The sequence below is a fragment of the Squalius cephalus genome, assembly GCF_949319135.1.
Source record: "Squalius cephalus genome assembly, chromosome: 20".
Classification (NCBI taxonomy): Eukaryota; Metazoa; Chordata; class Actinopteri; order Cypriniformes; family Leuciscidae; genus Squalius; species Squalius cephalus.
Window position 1 is genome coordinate 28,374,191 of NC_137141.1, and position 15,130 is coordinate 28,389,320.

The 15,130-nt window shown below is 37.1% G+C and overlaps 1 protein-coding gene across 3 annotated transcripts in view; it reads right to left on the minus strand.

Moving 5' to 3' along the window:
• Window positions 1-13,777, minus strand: part of slc24a4a (solute carrier family 24 member 4a) — a 51,308-nt gene extending 37,531 nt beyond the window's left edge. Inside the window, exons 1-2 of one of the 3 annotated variants that reach the window (XM_079853431.1) lie at window positions 13,125-13,777; window positions 1,744-1,857 (exon numbers count right to left, since the gene is read on the minus strand). In XM_079853431.1, the coding sequence (XP_079709557.1) occupies window positions 1,744-1,857; window positions 13,125-13,302 (292 nt within the window). In that variant the 5' untranslated portion in view covers window positions 13,303-13,777. The remainder of the gene's footprint in view (window positions 1-1,743; window positions 1,858-13,124) is intronic. The other 2 variants (XM_079853429.1, XM_079853430.1) reach the window with 2 other exon arrangements.
• Window positions 13,778-15,130: the final 1,353 nt, after the last annotated feature.

A 15,130-nucleotide genomic window follows, 5' to 3' on the forward strand; every position in this document is an offset into this window, starting at 1 on the left:
CGAGTCCAGTGTGCTACCAGAGAGCCCGCTCACACTCACCTGATTGACAGATTTTTGATAGATTTTTTTTGCATCCTGCAGTCGTGTCGCATCTGTGTCGACATACAAATAACTTGCTACTGGAATCTTATTGCATCGCATCCTGGCATAGCTGGCAACTCATAGGGCAGCATAGTATGAAATCAAGGCTTTAAATTGTCATTCGTGCGTGTCCTGTGACAGCAGACCTGAAAAATTTTGTGAAATGCTACAATTTACCCCTAAGACTTGATCTCAGAATTGTAACAGAAGTGGTTGGAGGAATTTCAATGTATTCCCAAACTCATGGGGGATATGGGGACTTTTTTTTTTTACATTTAGTAAGCCCTGCAATGACAATGTCTTTTCTCAGTATGAACCAAAAAAAAAAAAAAAAAAAAAAAAAAATTATATATATTCTGATTTGATCATATTCAGTGTAAAGAGCGAGACGTGAGTGAAGATTTGGGAAAACAAACAAGAGATTCCATGTCCAGTGGAATAACTAATAGATTATTGTTAAATTCGCTGATAATCGGGTGACCAGATCGCAAACCAGAATACAAAGCCGACAAAGCTTAAATTTATGGGCTCACGCACAACTCTCTCATTCATCATGAATCCAAATGTTTCCATGGCTGCGATGTAACATTTAATTGCTAACCTATTATTTCTTTTGTAAACAAAGCTTTGTGCTTCACTCGTCATAATATTCATGTAAAACAGCATTCACATACAAAAAATGTGTTTTGATGTACCACCGCCGGTGCTACTCAGCCATCGCTGATATGGAGCTTTACACATCAACCACGGTGGAGCGGTTGTCAAGTTTACTGGCACAGCCCTATATAATAATAATAATAATAATAATAATAATAATAATTAATTAAATATTTATAGCGCTTTTCTCAGCACTCAAAAGCGCTGTACATAGAAGCGTGAATCTCCTCAACCACCACCAATGTGCAGCATCCACCTGGATCATGCGACGGCAGCCATATTGCGCCAGAACGCCCACCACACACCAGCTTACTGGTGGAGAGTGATGAAGCCAATTAGTATGGAGATGATTAGGAGGCCATGATGGACAGAGGCCACTGAGCAAATTTATATAGTATATAGTATACAGCGATGTAAATATGTAAAAAGACTTTGACATGAAATATAATGCATACATTTAATAGGTAAAAAAAAAAAAAAAAAAGGCCTTTATGAAGTAAATAACACCCTAATGTAAATATCAAAAATATGCAGATTTAAGCATGTAAAAACAGATAGAACACTCATGAAAATATTGCTTCAGAATAAATTGTTTACACCACCAAATATAAACAATTTTCTCCTCGCTTAATGTCGAGCCCTGAATAATATAAAATTATTATTATTATTATATTCTAAATGTTTGGCTTCCTAAAACACAAGTGTTAATGTAGACTATATCACAACAACAACAAAAAGGTTGGAGTCCCCTTTAACGTTCCTGTACAAGTCAATTCACTAACTTTTTTCTTTGTTAAATTTGCACAAGAGACATGGGTTGGAGCTCTTAATTTTGAACTCTCTAAGTGCTCCAGATTGATGAATTTTACTTTAAAAAAAAAAAAAAAAAAAAAATACAATATTGTCTTGCCCACAAACCCCCCTAGAGGGACAAAGGTCTGCCCACCACAGTCTCACAAAATCCTGTGGGAAACAATGCATACTATTAAGTGACATATGCATTACCTGGTTTTGTGCAGTTCTTCTCCTCAGTCTCATTGTCTCCCGCAATGGCCATAAGCCTTCGGCCCAAGTGATCTCTTTGATCAGCAAAACCCTCCTGTAGCACCAGCCCATGACCTGTGTATGAAGATGCATCTCATTACATAAAATAAAATATTCAGAATTATCGAATATCAATCAAATCTCGGAGTTCAATGCAGGATTCGCAAACCGCCTGCTCTTGAAAGATGGTGTTCAAAATACTTAGTTTTGTCTTGTGTTTTATTTTGTGTAGGTCTCCTGCTAACTCACATTATTACTGCCTTACTAAAACACTTCTGCTAATCAGTTGTGGGCCACTATTACCTATAACTGTGTCTATTAATGCAGATTGTCTGTCATTCTCACTACTTTGAGGAAAGATTAAGCATGGAGCAAGATTAGTTTTACCAACGTTTATGTTACATCACTCATTCACGCTAGAGCTCAGCTAATGTATACATTGCATACATGCACTGTTATTGATACAGTTTCCACGTGTTCACCGCAATATATTACAAAAATACTCTGTAAATAAATTAGTACAAGTAAAATAATCAAAATAATTTATTTAAAATAAATCAAGTTTGTTGATGGACATGCACTTGTTAATGCTGATGGTGAGGAATCACAGTTGCAACATCTCATAATGTACCTCAAACTGAGAAGTGTATCACTGAGAAACGTCCTGCTCGAGTCGTCCTTGCGATGGAGGTTCGGGTTGAATAACTAGTTTCTCCATAACTAGTAGTCGCGCTCGCATTGATATGGTAAAATCAACGTCATTGTTCATTACTGTCTATAGTTTACGGTGTAGGAAGCCTCAGAACAGCTGACGTTGTTATGACAATGGGCGTTTTTGTTTTTGACGTGCGCGCTATATGCGGTAAACCAATCACAATAGACTGAGCTGTCTGGCCAATCAGAACAGAGTAGCTCGCGGAAAGGCGGGATTTAGAGAGATTGATTCATTTTATGAGTCGTTTAAGATTCAGATTCATTGAAAATGTGGTGATGTGCAAATGTATATTATGAGGAAATTAAACAGTTTTTTGACCTTTGATGCATGTAAACTTGTTGTAGGAGAGTTCACAACAACATTAGGAAACTTTAAAATAGCATAATAGAGGCACTTTAATCAATGTTCCTACAGGATGTGCATTGTATCATGGTTAGCAGCACCAGAGGGTATTTTTGGAAAATCTGAAAAATAAAAGGGTGTGAAGATTCAGCCATGCATACTGTCCTAACAGCCAGAGCTTGAATTAGGATTTCATGTCTGTATGTGTATGCTTCAGCAGTTGATTTCAGCACATCAGTTTTCCATGAGGATATGCAATGAGGTCCAAAAAAAAAAAACTGTATAAATCACATTCATCTTATGAAACTAAGCATAGCACACATTTAGTGAGGCATATTTATTGGACAGTTGGCATTACAGCTGTTAATCACTGAACACATTGTGTTTATTCATATTATAATAATAATAATAAAAAAAAAACAGCTCACCCAAAAACAAATTCTGACAAAAATATTAAAATGTGTGATTACATTTTCTGTATAACATGACAAATTATCCAGCAGAATGACTAGGCAGCTGTAGCCATAATTTGAGTTGGCAATCTGTTGTATTTTTGAGGATTTTCATGACATTCAATAGCATAGACACTCCTTGAACGCCTGGATTCTTTTACCTTTATATGATGAACAGATTGAATTTAGGCTTTTTTTACATATAAACATTGAGAAGTGAACATAAACAGAAGCTCAACCGAACCTGCTTGACGCGCAAGAAAAAACCTCATCGGCTCTTGCACGTCAAGCGAACATGCTTGAGCTTCCGTTTTTTATTACCATATCAGATGTGTGCAATGATGAATGTTTATATGTGAATAAAAGCCTAAATTAAATGTCAATCATATAGAGCAATCGTGTCTCTTCAGAAAATTTAGACTAAACAGCTCAAATCATATGGATTATTTTATGATCTCTATGAAATTTTTGGAGAGACAAAAGTATGGCTTGGAACACATGAAAGGTGAGTAAATGACAATTTTTATTTTTGGGTTAGCTGACCCCATTAATAAATCGGTCCAAAAATTACTCTCAAACTACCAGTTTCAATAAGTGCAATTACAACATGTTCTTGACATTTTACTTTTGTCATGTCTAACTCAAAGTGAAAACTGTTACTGTGTTGCGTAAAGGGTGAAATTTTAAGTTGAAATTGTTACATTTTAAAATGTTAAAGGGGTGGTATTATGCCCCTTTTTACAAGATAAGTCTCTGATGTCCCCAGAATTTTTATAGTATGTTAAAATTGTCTCTTTTTGAGGGTGAGCAAAAACACATCGTTTTGTGTGTGTCCCTTTAAATTCAAATGAGCTGTTGCTTCCCACGCAGAGGGCGGAGCTTCAACAGCTTGTGTCCTTAACAGCTTGCAGACACGCACTAAAATGTCAGAAACCATTCTGCCTGTTATGTTCAAACTAGAGTCGGACAATGATGGAGAGACTCAAGAAGAAGTGACAACATGTAGAATGCAACAGGAAGTTTCTGAATGGTTAGTTGATGAATTTATGAAGCTGATGTGGAGTTAACTATCTTCAAGTCATTGATTAGCATATTCTGTCATGATAATCTTTAAATCGCTCGCGTGGGAACTGTTGCAAGATGCCTACAGAGTGCCATGCTATTGCATTTGTGTTACATACTGTAGGCTATTGCAATAAATGTGAAAAGACGGATGCGACAGCTTGAGCAGACTCACAAATGTGCTCAACTACAACAACTCTTCCTCTTCTCATGGACTCAGCCCTTTGGCCTTTGTTGTGTGTTCCTGAGGGCAAGGTTTATGTACATTTTAGGGTTTGTGATGTCACTAACCCGGGAAGAAGCTTGTGTAGACCCTATGTATTGAACTTTATTAAAGAAAACATTTTTACCAAAATAGATTTTTTGATGAGGGTGATGACAGCTTTCATTTTTGGGTGACCCATTTCAATAAATGCAAAAAAGATCTTTTATCTCTTGATTCTATGAATACTCACTACCGTACATTAGTAGCAGCCAGACAGACACTGAAAAAATTCCACATGCTTAAATCTACTGCAGCAAAACCTGTCAAAATATTCCAACTGCTCCTAAATCAGGAACAGAATGACCCACTTACAGCTTATGAGAAGCAGAAAAAAAGTGCCAGTAAAGTTGTGTAACAAACTGTCACAGGAGGACAGGATAATAAACTCAACAGCCATAAAGTTCATTAAGCAGCATTTTCAGCCCGCACTAACTTATTTACAGTTATCGATGGAGGTAAATGAGAAGATGCAAAAGAACAGGAATGAGAATGGGGAAGCAGGAGTAATCACAGCAGGAGTGCACAGCAGATGGACTCCTGACAGGCTCATCAGATATGCCAGTATTCATAGAGCCATTAAGCAGAAAGCACATATTCAGCATCCTCATCATTACAATATCATGTGCAGGTAATCCCTTAAGCTGCTTGTAATTTTGCCGTAATTAAACTCAACCGCACCCACTAGTATTGCTCAGCTAGGCGGGCAATGCTGTACACTTTGTAGACAATGAGAGGAAGCGGAAAAGCATGATACAAAATGGAAGGACAGTCGTACAAGCGTACAATTAATCATATTTAAATCGAGATATGATATCTGCTTTGCTTGATTAATTAAAAATAATCGTCACCATAATGGCTCGCTCGTTATTTCTCCTGAGAACGCTTTTTAATTTGACATTTGTTTACCTTGCATTGGTAACAAGTCCTAACAAACATTGATGTTTGTGATTGCCAGATGTAAAGAGCTTAAATCCTTCAAACTAGTGGTGGTAAACTTTTAACAAACAATCACGGTCCATGATCTGATTTGTGATCTTCACAATTTTGAGATGTACTAACGAGAATATCCAGACTGGAACAAGCCTATGGACTTATCTATTTGCACACTTTAAAACACAATATTGCATTAAAACAACCAGTTGTCAAAATAGTAATTAAATCTAGAGATGCACCGATTGATCGGCTGGTGACCGGAATTGGCCGATTTTCACGTGATCGGCCGTGACCGGCGACCGGCCGGTTAGTCTAACAAATGTCGATTTTATGCCGGTCAAATGCACTCGGGCGCCGCATGATTAACATCGCGCAACATCAGCATCACACGTGCACACGGAACACACATGTAGAAAACCTCGTGAATTACGTCCGTTCAGACCGCAAGCGCGTATTTTTTTTCGGCGTGCATGTTAATCAATGAGTGCATTCACAACGGGAGCAGGAGCAGCGCGTGAGCGTCAAGCAGGAGCGTCGCGGGCAGTGAAGCGCGTGTTTCGGCGCCGAGTCTATTTGTTGCACTGCTCGCGCTCGATTAAAGCAGGGCTCAGTAGTTTCGGGATTTCTTCGCTGTATTCTCGCTTTTTGCTCGCAGGTTTCTCTCTAGAGCTCCCCCCACAGCTTCGGAATAGATATTTGACAACACTGTTGTAAAAACTCGTTGGCGATTCTCAGACACCAGAGGCTATAGATCAACGACATCAAAGCAGATGGGACATTCTTTAAAACGTCTTCTTCATTCGGGTGCGAACAGCGTGAGGGAGCGCAATAATGACAGCATTTTAGCAGATTTCTTTTGGCCGTAAAGCAATTGTTTACATCGCGAGACCTGATATCACGCGATACTTCCTGACGCGCTGGCCGGCGGCTCGCCGGCTCAAAGTTGCAAGTGCGTATTTTCCGCTCACGGGCACCAGGGGGGTGCACCTTGGACCACCATTCAACCCGAAATAAGTAATATAACCACTCCAATGACTCCGAAGCTGTTCAGTTAAGGTAAAAAAGTTACTTAGTTCACCTTTAAAGGGAAAGCACACTTTTGATGGACAAAATAGCCTAAATAGGGTTTCACAAAAAAAGTGCCCAAAATGCACAGAATTTGCGTGTTTTAACAAGAACTGGAGTAGGCTATGTCAGAAAAGAAAACGAAGACTAATATTTATAGAAAATGTAACTTACCCATTTAAACTTTTTATTATTCAGTTTGTACAAGTGATTGCAATAGGCCTGTGTGTGTGTGTGCTTTGAGAAATATCTTTATACAGCAAGGCTATATTTATTTTATTTTTTATTTATATATTATTTTATTGTCATTCCCTGTTTTGATACAGACGTTTAGTTTGCTAAATACATATATTAAAAAAATTATTGGATATTAAATGTGAAAAGGAAATGGTTCTTCCATAACACTGCACTTTAGATGTGTGTGAACTATGCAAATTGTAAAATGTTCTATTACAGAAAAGATATAAAATAAATATTTGTGTGTGCTGTAAAGTGGTTAGAAAAAATGAAATCGGAATCGGCTAAAATCGGTATCGGCAGGTCAAACTTAATGAAAAATCAAAAATCGGAATCGGCCCAGAAAATTGTAATCGGTGCATCTCTAATTAAATCCTGAGTTCAACTTTAAAACACTACATAGTCTTTAAGACCGAATGCATGAATCTAAAATAATGACATTTCTTTCCCAACTGTTTATTCACTTAAAGGAGCCGTATGTAAGATTATGGCCAAAACTGGTACTGCAATCACTTTCAAATTACTGTAGAGCGGTGTATCCCCTCTCCCTCCCCCCTGACTCGAGGTTGCCAGATAGGCTGCAGGATCCAGCACGAACGTTTGTAGCTGCAGCTGTGGTAACTAGAGCAGAGCTGGCAACCCAGATGGCGAAACACTACTGACTTCGTGATTGGTAGATAGGTGGAGGGTGGAGCATCAGGCCAAAACACAACATGACAACATCAACATCAGTTGAGGGCTGCAACTTCACTTTTTAAATGACAATATCCTGGCCGGACTGCTGTTGTCAGTGATATAAGTATTTGAAATGAACATGATTTCTTAATGTCTAGTGACATATCAGGGCCATTTTATGATTAATTGAAATACATTTCTTACATACAGCTCCTTTAAGACATAGGCTAACTCAGGGCTGCTGCACACATTTTGTTAAAGTCAAATTTAGGGCTTTTTAAGACCGGAAGCAATCAAAATTAATACCGTACACATTAGGGGTGCGCAATATTGACAAAAATATATCTCGATATTTTCAAAGTTTTGTTGATAATAATTAGATACTGATTGTGTTTTTGTGCTGGTGCCATGGCTGGTTTAGGCCTGTTGTTGACAGCTGACTCATGAAGATATTCATATTTGTCATATTCTATATACGGTGGTCAGTTCACAGCAGTGACAGAAATAAAAAATTTAAGGGGCAATATTTGCTACCTTAAATTGATTTCCAGGGTCATTTTCACCTATATATGGGCATTTTTAGATGTATGCATCACCTTGTATGTCAAATTCTAACATTCAAATTAAATTCTATTAGAATAATAACAAAATACCACTGTTACCAGTCAAATTAAATCATTAAATCAAAATCCATCTTTGCAGTGCAGACGTAGCACAGGAGCGGCATCAGAACTGACATTAATATATTTACACTCCATTTACAATTGCATAAATAAAGCTATGAGATTGATTTTTTTAATTTTTTTATTTAATATAAAAAGTTCTAATTTTAACCTTTTAATTAAGTTACTTAAAAAATTTAACTAAAACCGCCAGTAGGTGGCGGCAAGTCACTGTCTTAAGTGAGTTGAGGGAGTCATTCATTCAACCGATTTGTTCAAACGGCTGATTCATTCAGGAATCAGGAATCATTAAACTGATTCGTTCAAAACGCAGATTTCGGTCAAAAAAAAAAAAAATAAAAAAAAAAATCACTGCTGTCTGTTGCATGGAGACTCTGTTACGGTTTCATATTGAAATTCTTCATCAGCGAAATAAAGGGAAAACAATAGTGTCAATATTGTGTATAAAATGTAACACAATGTTAACTCATTATTAATTTAACTGTTGTATAAAATAAATATTTGCAATTGTTCACGGGGAAATGGCACTCTTGCTCATGTGATGTAATATAACATAATATGATATAAATACAAGACAAAAACCCATTTGGGGGCATATAACTTAACACATCACTCAGTGAAAGCACGAGAGACAAATGCGATGTCAGTGCCTCGTACATAGTTAAAACAATGATTACAATATTATCATAGACAATACATAATCCCACACCCCTGCGCACAAAGAATGAACTTACAATTGAACTGACATTACCCATTATCTTCTTCTCTCCTCATTTCGCGTGCAGGAGACAGACAGACAGGTATGCTGCCGTAAATGACGCGAATTGTCGCGTGAACAAGCAAATCCACAAACAAATAAAAAAATAAAACGTACGCAAATTAGATATCTTAGTGTCATCTAAAATTTAAGACCTTTCATAAGTAAAAATAAGACTTTTTATGGCCTTAAAGTCTTAAATTAGATTTTTAAAATTTAAGGATCCACGGGAACCCTGATAACTGACTGTTCAAGATGGACATTTTGTGTATATTTGACTCTTTAGGCGTGTGTCTGAAACCCCAAGTATACCTTGCTTGTCCGTGTCCGCTCCATCTCGCGGCGCGCACACAGCAAGCGTGTGGGGATCAGTCTCTTTCTAAGTTTAATACGCTTTTAATAACTCTTCAAAATAAAGAACGTCCTACAGTACACTGCATTTTACGACAGGTTAAGCCGGGGACACACTTAACGACTTTAAGGCCGATTATGAATGTAATTTGATACTTATGACTGATCATGCCCAAACGTGCCAAGTCAGAGACAGTTGCATTCAGTCGGTGTTTAAAATCTGATCCAGTTGTTGGAAACAGTCTGTATTAGGGCTGGGCGAAATGTCGCATTATGCGCATCTCGTCAGTAAAGCCGGTTCCTTGATTAGTAGTAAATCACCATCACCTGCTTTCAGATGGAGCGGCATTTACTACACAGAGCCGTAGTTCACTGACAAGCTGAGCCATATCGCATTATCAATCACAGACCTGCGATAATTAATGCGATATGGCTCAGCTTGTCAGTGAACTACTAATCAAGGAACCGGCTTTACTGACGAGATGTGCATAACAATGTCATGCGATATATATCGCCCAGCCCTGGTCTGTATGTGTGTTCAGTTCAGTCTTAGAATGTTTCAGCTAGTTGTTTAAGTGTGTCCCTAGCTTTACATTTGACTGATTTGGACGATGAGTTTAGGCTTTTAAGGAGGGGTGAAAGTGCTTTAAAGGAAAGGAACGACATGCTGCACAATGATAATTTAATCTTGATTATCATGTTTTTATAATAGTTGGAAGCCAAAATCGAAACTAAAATTTGATTCATCGCACAGCCCTACTGGTGTGTAATAGTTTTTCAAGTCACCACGCATGAAAGACACATGATAGAGACAGTCATTGCTGTATTTTAACATTATTACGAGGACATAAAAGATCACAATCTTTATGATTTGTTTGAAAAGTGGATTGTGGATGTCTTCAAGATCGATCACGTTATAAAACGGTCAGATTGCCCACCCCTAGTTGTGGTGCTCCTAAATATTAGCTGGTGCTCTTAACTTTAAATTGGGAAGTTCATTTCAAGCCCTGCAAATTAAGTTCTCTTTCATGGCTTATTGCACTCGAATGGTCAAATACAATACGAACAGATAAAGCATGAATAACAACAAATCAATAAATTGTATCATATTTTCTGTTTTCTCAGCAGTGTTGTAACATAAGAACCTCCAAACATGATCAAAATCTATTTTTCTTCAAAGGATTCAAGGCTTTCTATCAAATGAGACCACGTACTTGATAGCTTGTTTTTTGTTTTATTTTTTGGTAGAGTTTCATTACTTTTAAGTATGCCACTAGGATTTTAAATCATTAAAAATGCCTTTAGGGTGTACGGGGTTAACAGTGACAGTCAACAGAGAGCTTACATTTCACTAATATGAATGAACGGGATCGGTATCGGCCGTAGGGTAGCAACTAATCGACACAATTGATTAATATCGATAATGAAAATAATCAACAATGAATTTGATTATTGATCAGCTGCACCTGCACGCTTTTCCTGGGAAACCATCAGCCAGTCACATTTGAATGCTTTATAAGCGCTTCAAACAAAAGTACCGTGTCTTGCCTTCTCATGCATTGACAGAGCAATGTGATGTTTAATGCACGTGACAAGTGTTTTCTTCAGCGCATGGGCTAACTTACATTTTGTTGTTAGCCTATATGCTTATCTGTAAATGTTAAAAAGTCCTGCGAATATTTCCATTTTGCACATTCTGACTAGCGAGTCTTGTTAAACCTCACTGACTTCAATGAACGAGCGCAGATGGGCACATGCGCATCAAACAGACAGAGCGCAGTAGAATAGGAGCACAATAATTCTGACTAAAATACACATTTTGCTAAACTATATTTGTTAGAAATTAAAAGAATGAGCAAAATTTCACAATGAACATCGCTAAACTCCAATTAATTAATTTCATCAGTGCTTTTTGCAACGCAGAGTGAGTGAGTGTGTGTGCATGGTTGGCAGATTGAGAAGATTACGGTAAGTAAAACATTGGGCAGAAAATGTATTCCTTTAAGAGAAAAGCCTCGTTTTTATTTATTCTCTTGACATCTGGCTACCCCAGGCAGAAAGCTTGTGAAGGCTTGTTACCAATGCAAGGTAATGGAAATGTCAAAAAAATAAAATAAATAACAAATAAAAACTTTTCAGGACAAATATTTAGTAAGGCAAATACCGCAACGATTATTTTTAATGAATCGAGAGAAGCAGAAATCGTTATCACGATTAAATTACGATTTATCATGCAGCCTTAACATTACAACCTGACACAAAAGCTTGTGCTTTCTGTTTTGTTTTTCGCACAATGATAAATTGTATTTTTAGTAATTAACTCCAAAAATCATCAGGTATATCAGCGAGAGAGCGACCCGCAACAACACTTATGGAAAGAATATCTGTTTTTGTTTGGTTGGTAATGTATTTTCAGTCCGTGTCTTGACTTTCTCTTCGTGACACATAACTTGTGTAAGGAATTCATCAAGCGCACCATCGCACAGAGAAAAAGACAAGTACTCTTGAAAAGCTAGCACAAAGTATAATTAATTATTGCGTAATTAGCATAATGTTTAAAATGTTTAAGGGGCATTGGTTGCATATATTTGCTGTGTCTCACCTTGCTCAGCCCAGTTATCATTTGCTGATGGAAACAGATGTGAATAAAGATGGTGTTTATATTTGGTTGTTAATGCATTTACACTTGCAAGTCCCCAGTTAAAAGAATGAAATGCGTGTTTCTCATCGCTTGGGTGGTGGGAGGATATAGGGCATGGAGTGCGGGCATCCACCGGCAGAAACATAAATCAGCGCCTATGAACGATAGATAAAATAAAGTCCCCACCCTACATTTTTTCTTTTTTGGATATCCCATTAAAGTCACATGTACATGACAATATGGAAGAAAATTTTTTGACTTTTTCCTTATTGTGAAGTATATACAAGTGAAACTGATTCTTGAAAAAGAAAAAATGTAGGACAGGATTTTGATTTTGTCCATCATTGTGGTTTGCTATTGGTGCAATCTCGTGTGAGTGACAGGTTGATCCCGCCTTCACGCCAGTAAACACGTCATCAGAGAAGAGAAGAGATGTTGCTGCAAGAGGGAGGGGAAGTTATTTTGAGGAAAGATTACAAGAGATTAGCTCTTCATCTACTACAGTACATTCAATGAAATGTAATATTCATGAAAGTACACCAAGGAATTAATTCAATGTAACATTCAAGTAATACTACATTAATGAAAGTAATGTTAAGCAATTTTAGTCACAGATATGACTGTGACGTCGACTCCTCCCTTCAAAATACTGACACGCCCATCTAAACGTTTGAGAGTGAGACTCTATTCAAACTCTGACAGCTTGAAATGGCAGCTAGTCGTCGAATGATATGAAACGGTGCATTTTTTTTTTTTTTTTATCATACCGTTACAGTCGAACAGAAACAAAGACTATATGTGAAAATGACATTTTGTAAATGAAACAGCTTGAAATTAGCGTTGTTTGTCTCATTACGTTAGACTTAAAACACACACAAATGAGAATATACAGTACAACGTGTAACTATGAACCGACATGAATACATACACACTCAATATAGGCTATCCCACAGAATAACGGACGATGCTTCCAACAGTATTTGTGTAATCATTTGAATTCTGAGAGAAAAGGATGCTCGCCTGTTAATAATTCAACGTTTGACGTCCCAAAAAAGGACAAGTATTGCTGCCTTGTATCGGCGAATTAATAATACATTATACGATAATGACCCTCATAATTAGCGATGTATAATATCACCAAAACATATAGGGACAATCACTTACCCGTTTTTGTGAGCAACGCCGACATACACCACGCCAATAACAGGACGCTGCAGATGAAGCACACCTGCACGAACAGCATTTCTCTCCTTTTGCGAACTTTAAAAATTTTGGTGATCATGTTCTTTTTTGACATACTGCAGCTCTGCTCCAGCTCCGTGGTCGTCTGAGGCTGTGTCATTTTATAAGAGTAATTTATGCTCCGAATCGAAGCCACACAGATGGCCGGGACCGCAGGAAATCAGGCTCGGGATGAGGTCCTCCTCATGTCCAGCGCACGGATCCCGTGTTCAGTGTGGCTGTGGCAGGAGCGCGCGGCGGCGTGCATGTGAGAGATTCCGTCCCAGGTGCCTCCACGCGCTCGTTCTGATGTTGTATTATTAAAGCAGCCCGCTTGAGAATTGTGTCCTGTTGCGAGAAAAATGCTAATTATAATCAGCTGAAATTAATCACTGGACAGTATGCAGCCGGATTTCACAGTTGTCTGGTGATAATATGACTAAAAAACACATTTTCTTTGGCATAAGAACCATACAGGGCGAGCTAGGTATACTGTTATTTCATGAAATATATAAGAACCGTGTCAGTAAACATCTTCAGGGTCCGTGCTCTCAAGTTGAGGTTCCATCTCCCTCTCTCATGCAGCTGCCGACTACATGTGAGGGACTGTTACGCGCGTTCACGTGATGCTGCTGATGACGTATACACATGCGATACTACACTCACTAGCCTACTATAATCCTTGGAAAAGGCATGGCTTCTACCATACAAATTGTGTAGGCTATTTCTAATAAAGCAACTGAAGGTCATTCTAAAATCATACGTAAAATAGCCTACTATCACACTAATGAATTAGGCTATATCAATTCTAAAATCAGTAATGATCATTTTATTTTATGAATCTTGTGTCAATGGAACATTTTTCTTTAAAGGTAGCAATTTTCAACACTAGGTTTGCCTTAATTATAAGATGTAATATGTTATTTTCTTGATGTACATCAGGCCTATCACTCAAATGTTTGGAGGTCAGATTATTTTAAAAATAATTACTAAGCAAAAATGCATTAAATTAACCACAAGTGACATTAAAAACAATAATGTTAAATAAAAAATAGTGTTCTTTTAAACTTGTTATTCATCAAATAATCCTGAAAAAATGTGACACGGTTTCCACAAATATTACTAAGCAGCACATTACACATCTGTTTTCGACTTTGATAATGATATGAAATGTTTATTGGGCACCAAATCAGCATATTAGAATGATTTCTGAAGGATCACATGACACTGGAGTAATCATGCTAAAAATTCAGCTTTGCCATCACAAGAATAAAAAAAATGCTAAAATATAAAACAGTTATTTAAACAGTAATAATATTTCACATTGTTTATGTTTAACTGTATTTTGATCAAATAAATTATTTGGAGAGCATAAGTGACTTTTAATGATATACTTTATATTCATAAGTAAAAAAAGTATCATCAGTTCAAGTTTGAGATCCTCATACATGATTATGTCTAAATAATGTTAATTGTCGACCATTTCAAGAAACAAAAATGTAGGCCTATTTAAAAATTGCCATTCAGTGTTTTATTCAATTACCAAAAAGATTACTAATATTTAATATCAGTACTGGTATTTAATATTTAAATACCTGTATTTTACAGTATTTACTACATATTGCAATACTGTGAAAAACAGTATAAACTAACACTAAATTGTCGTAAATTAATCCTTGGTGAGTCACTTTGACAGACTAAGGTATAAAGCAGCTTACATGGTGACGAATGGCTGAGCAACATTTTTTCCAGGCTTTTTCGTGGGTTCTTATTGTGTGAGGCCCTACAATTACGAATAACAAAAAAGTGGTTCATAAACTTAGTAATGCATGTGACCCCAGCATGCAATGGTTGTACTTTTAAAGGAAAAAAAAATGCTATTTTTGTCCGGTTTGAATGATGTAGTTTTAGAAAATGTCCGGTGTAGGACAGTTCTCAATATGATTTTA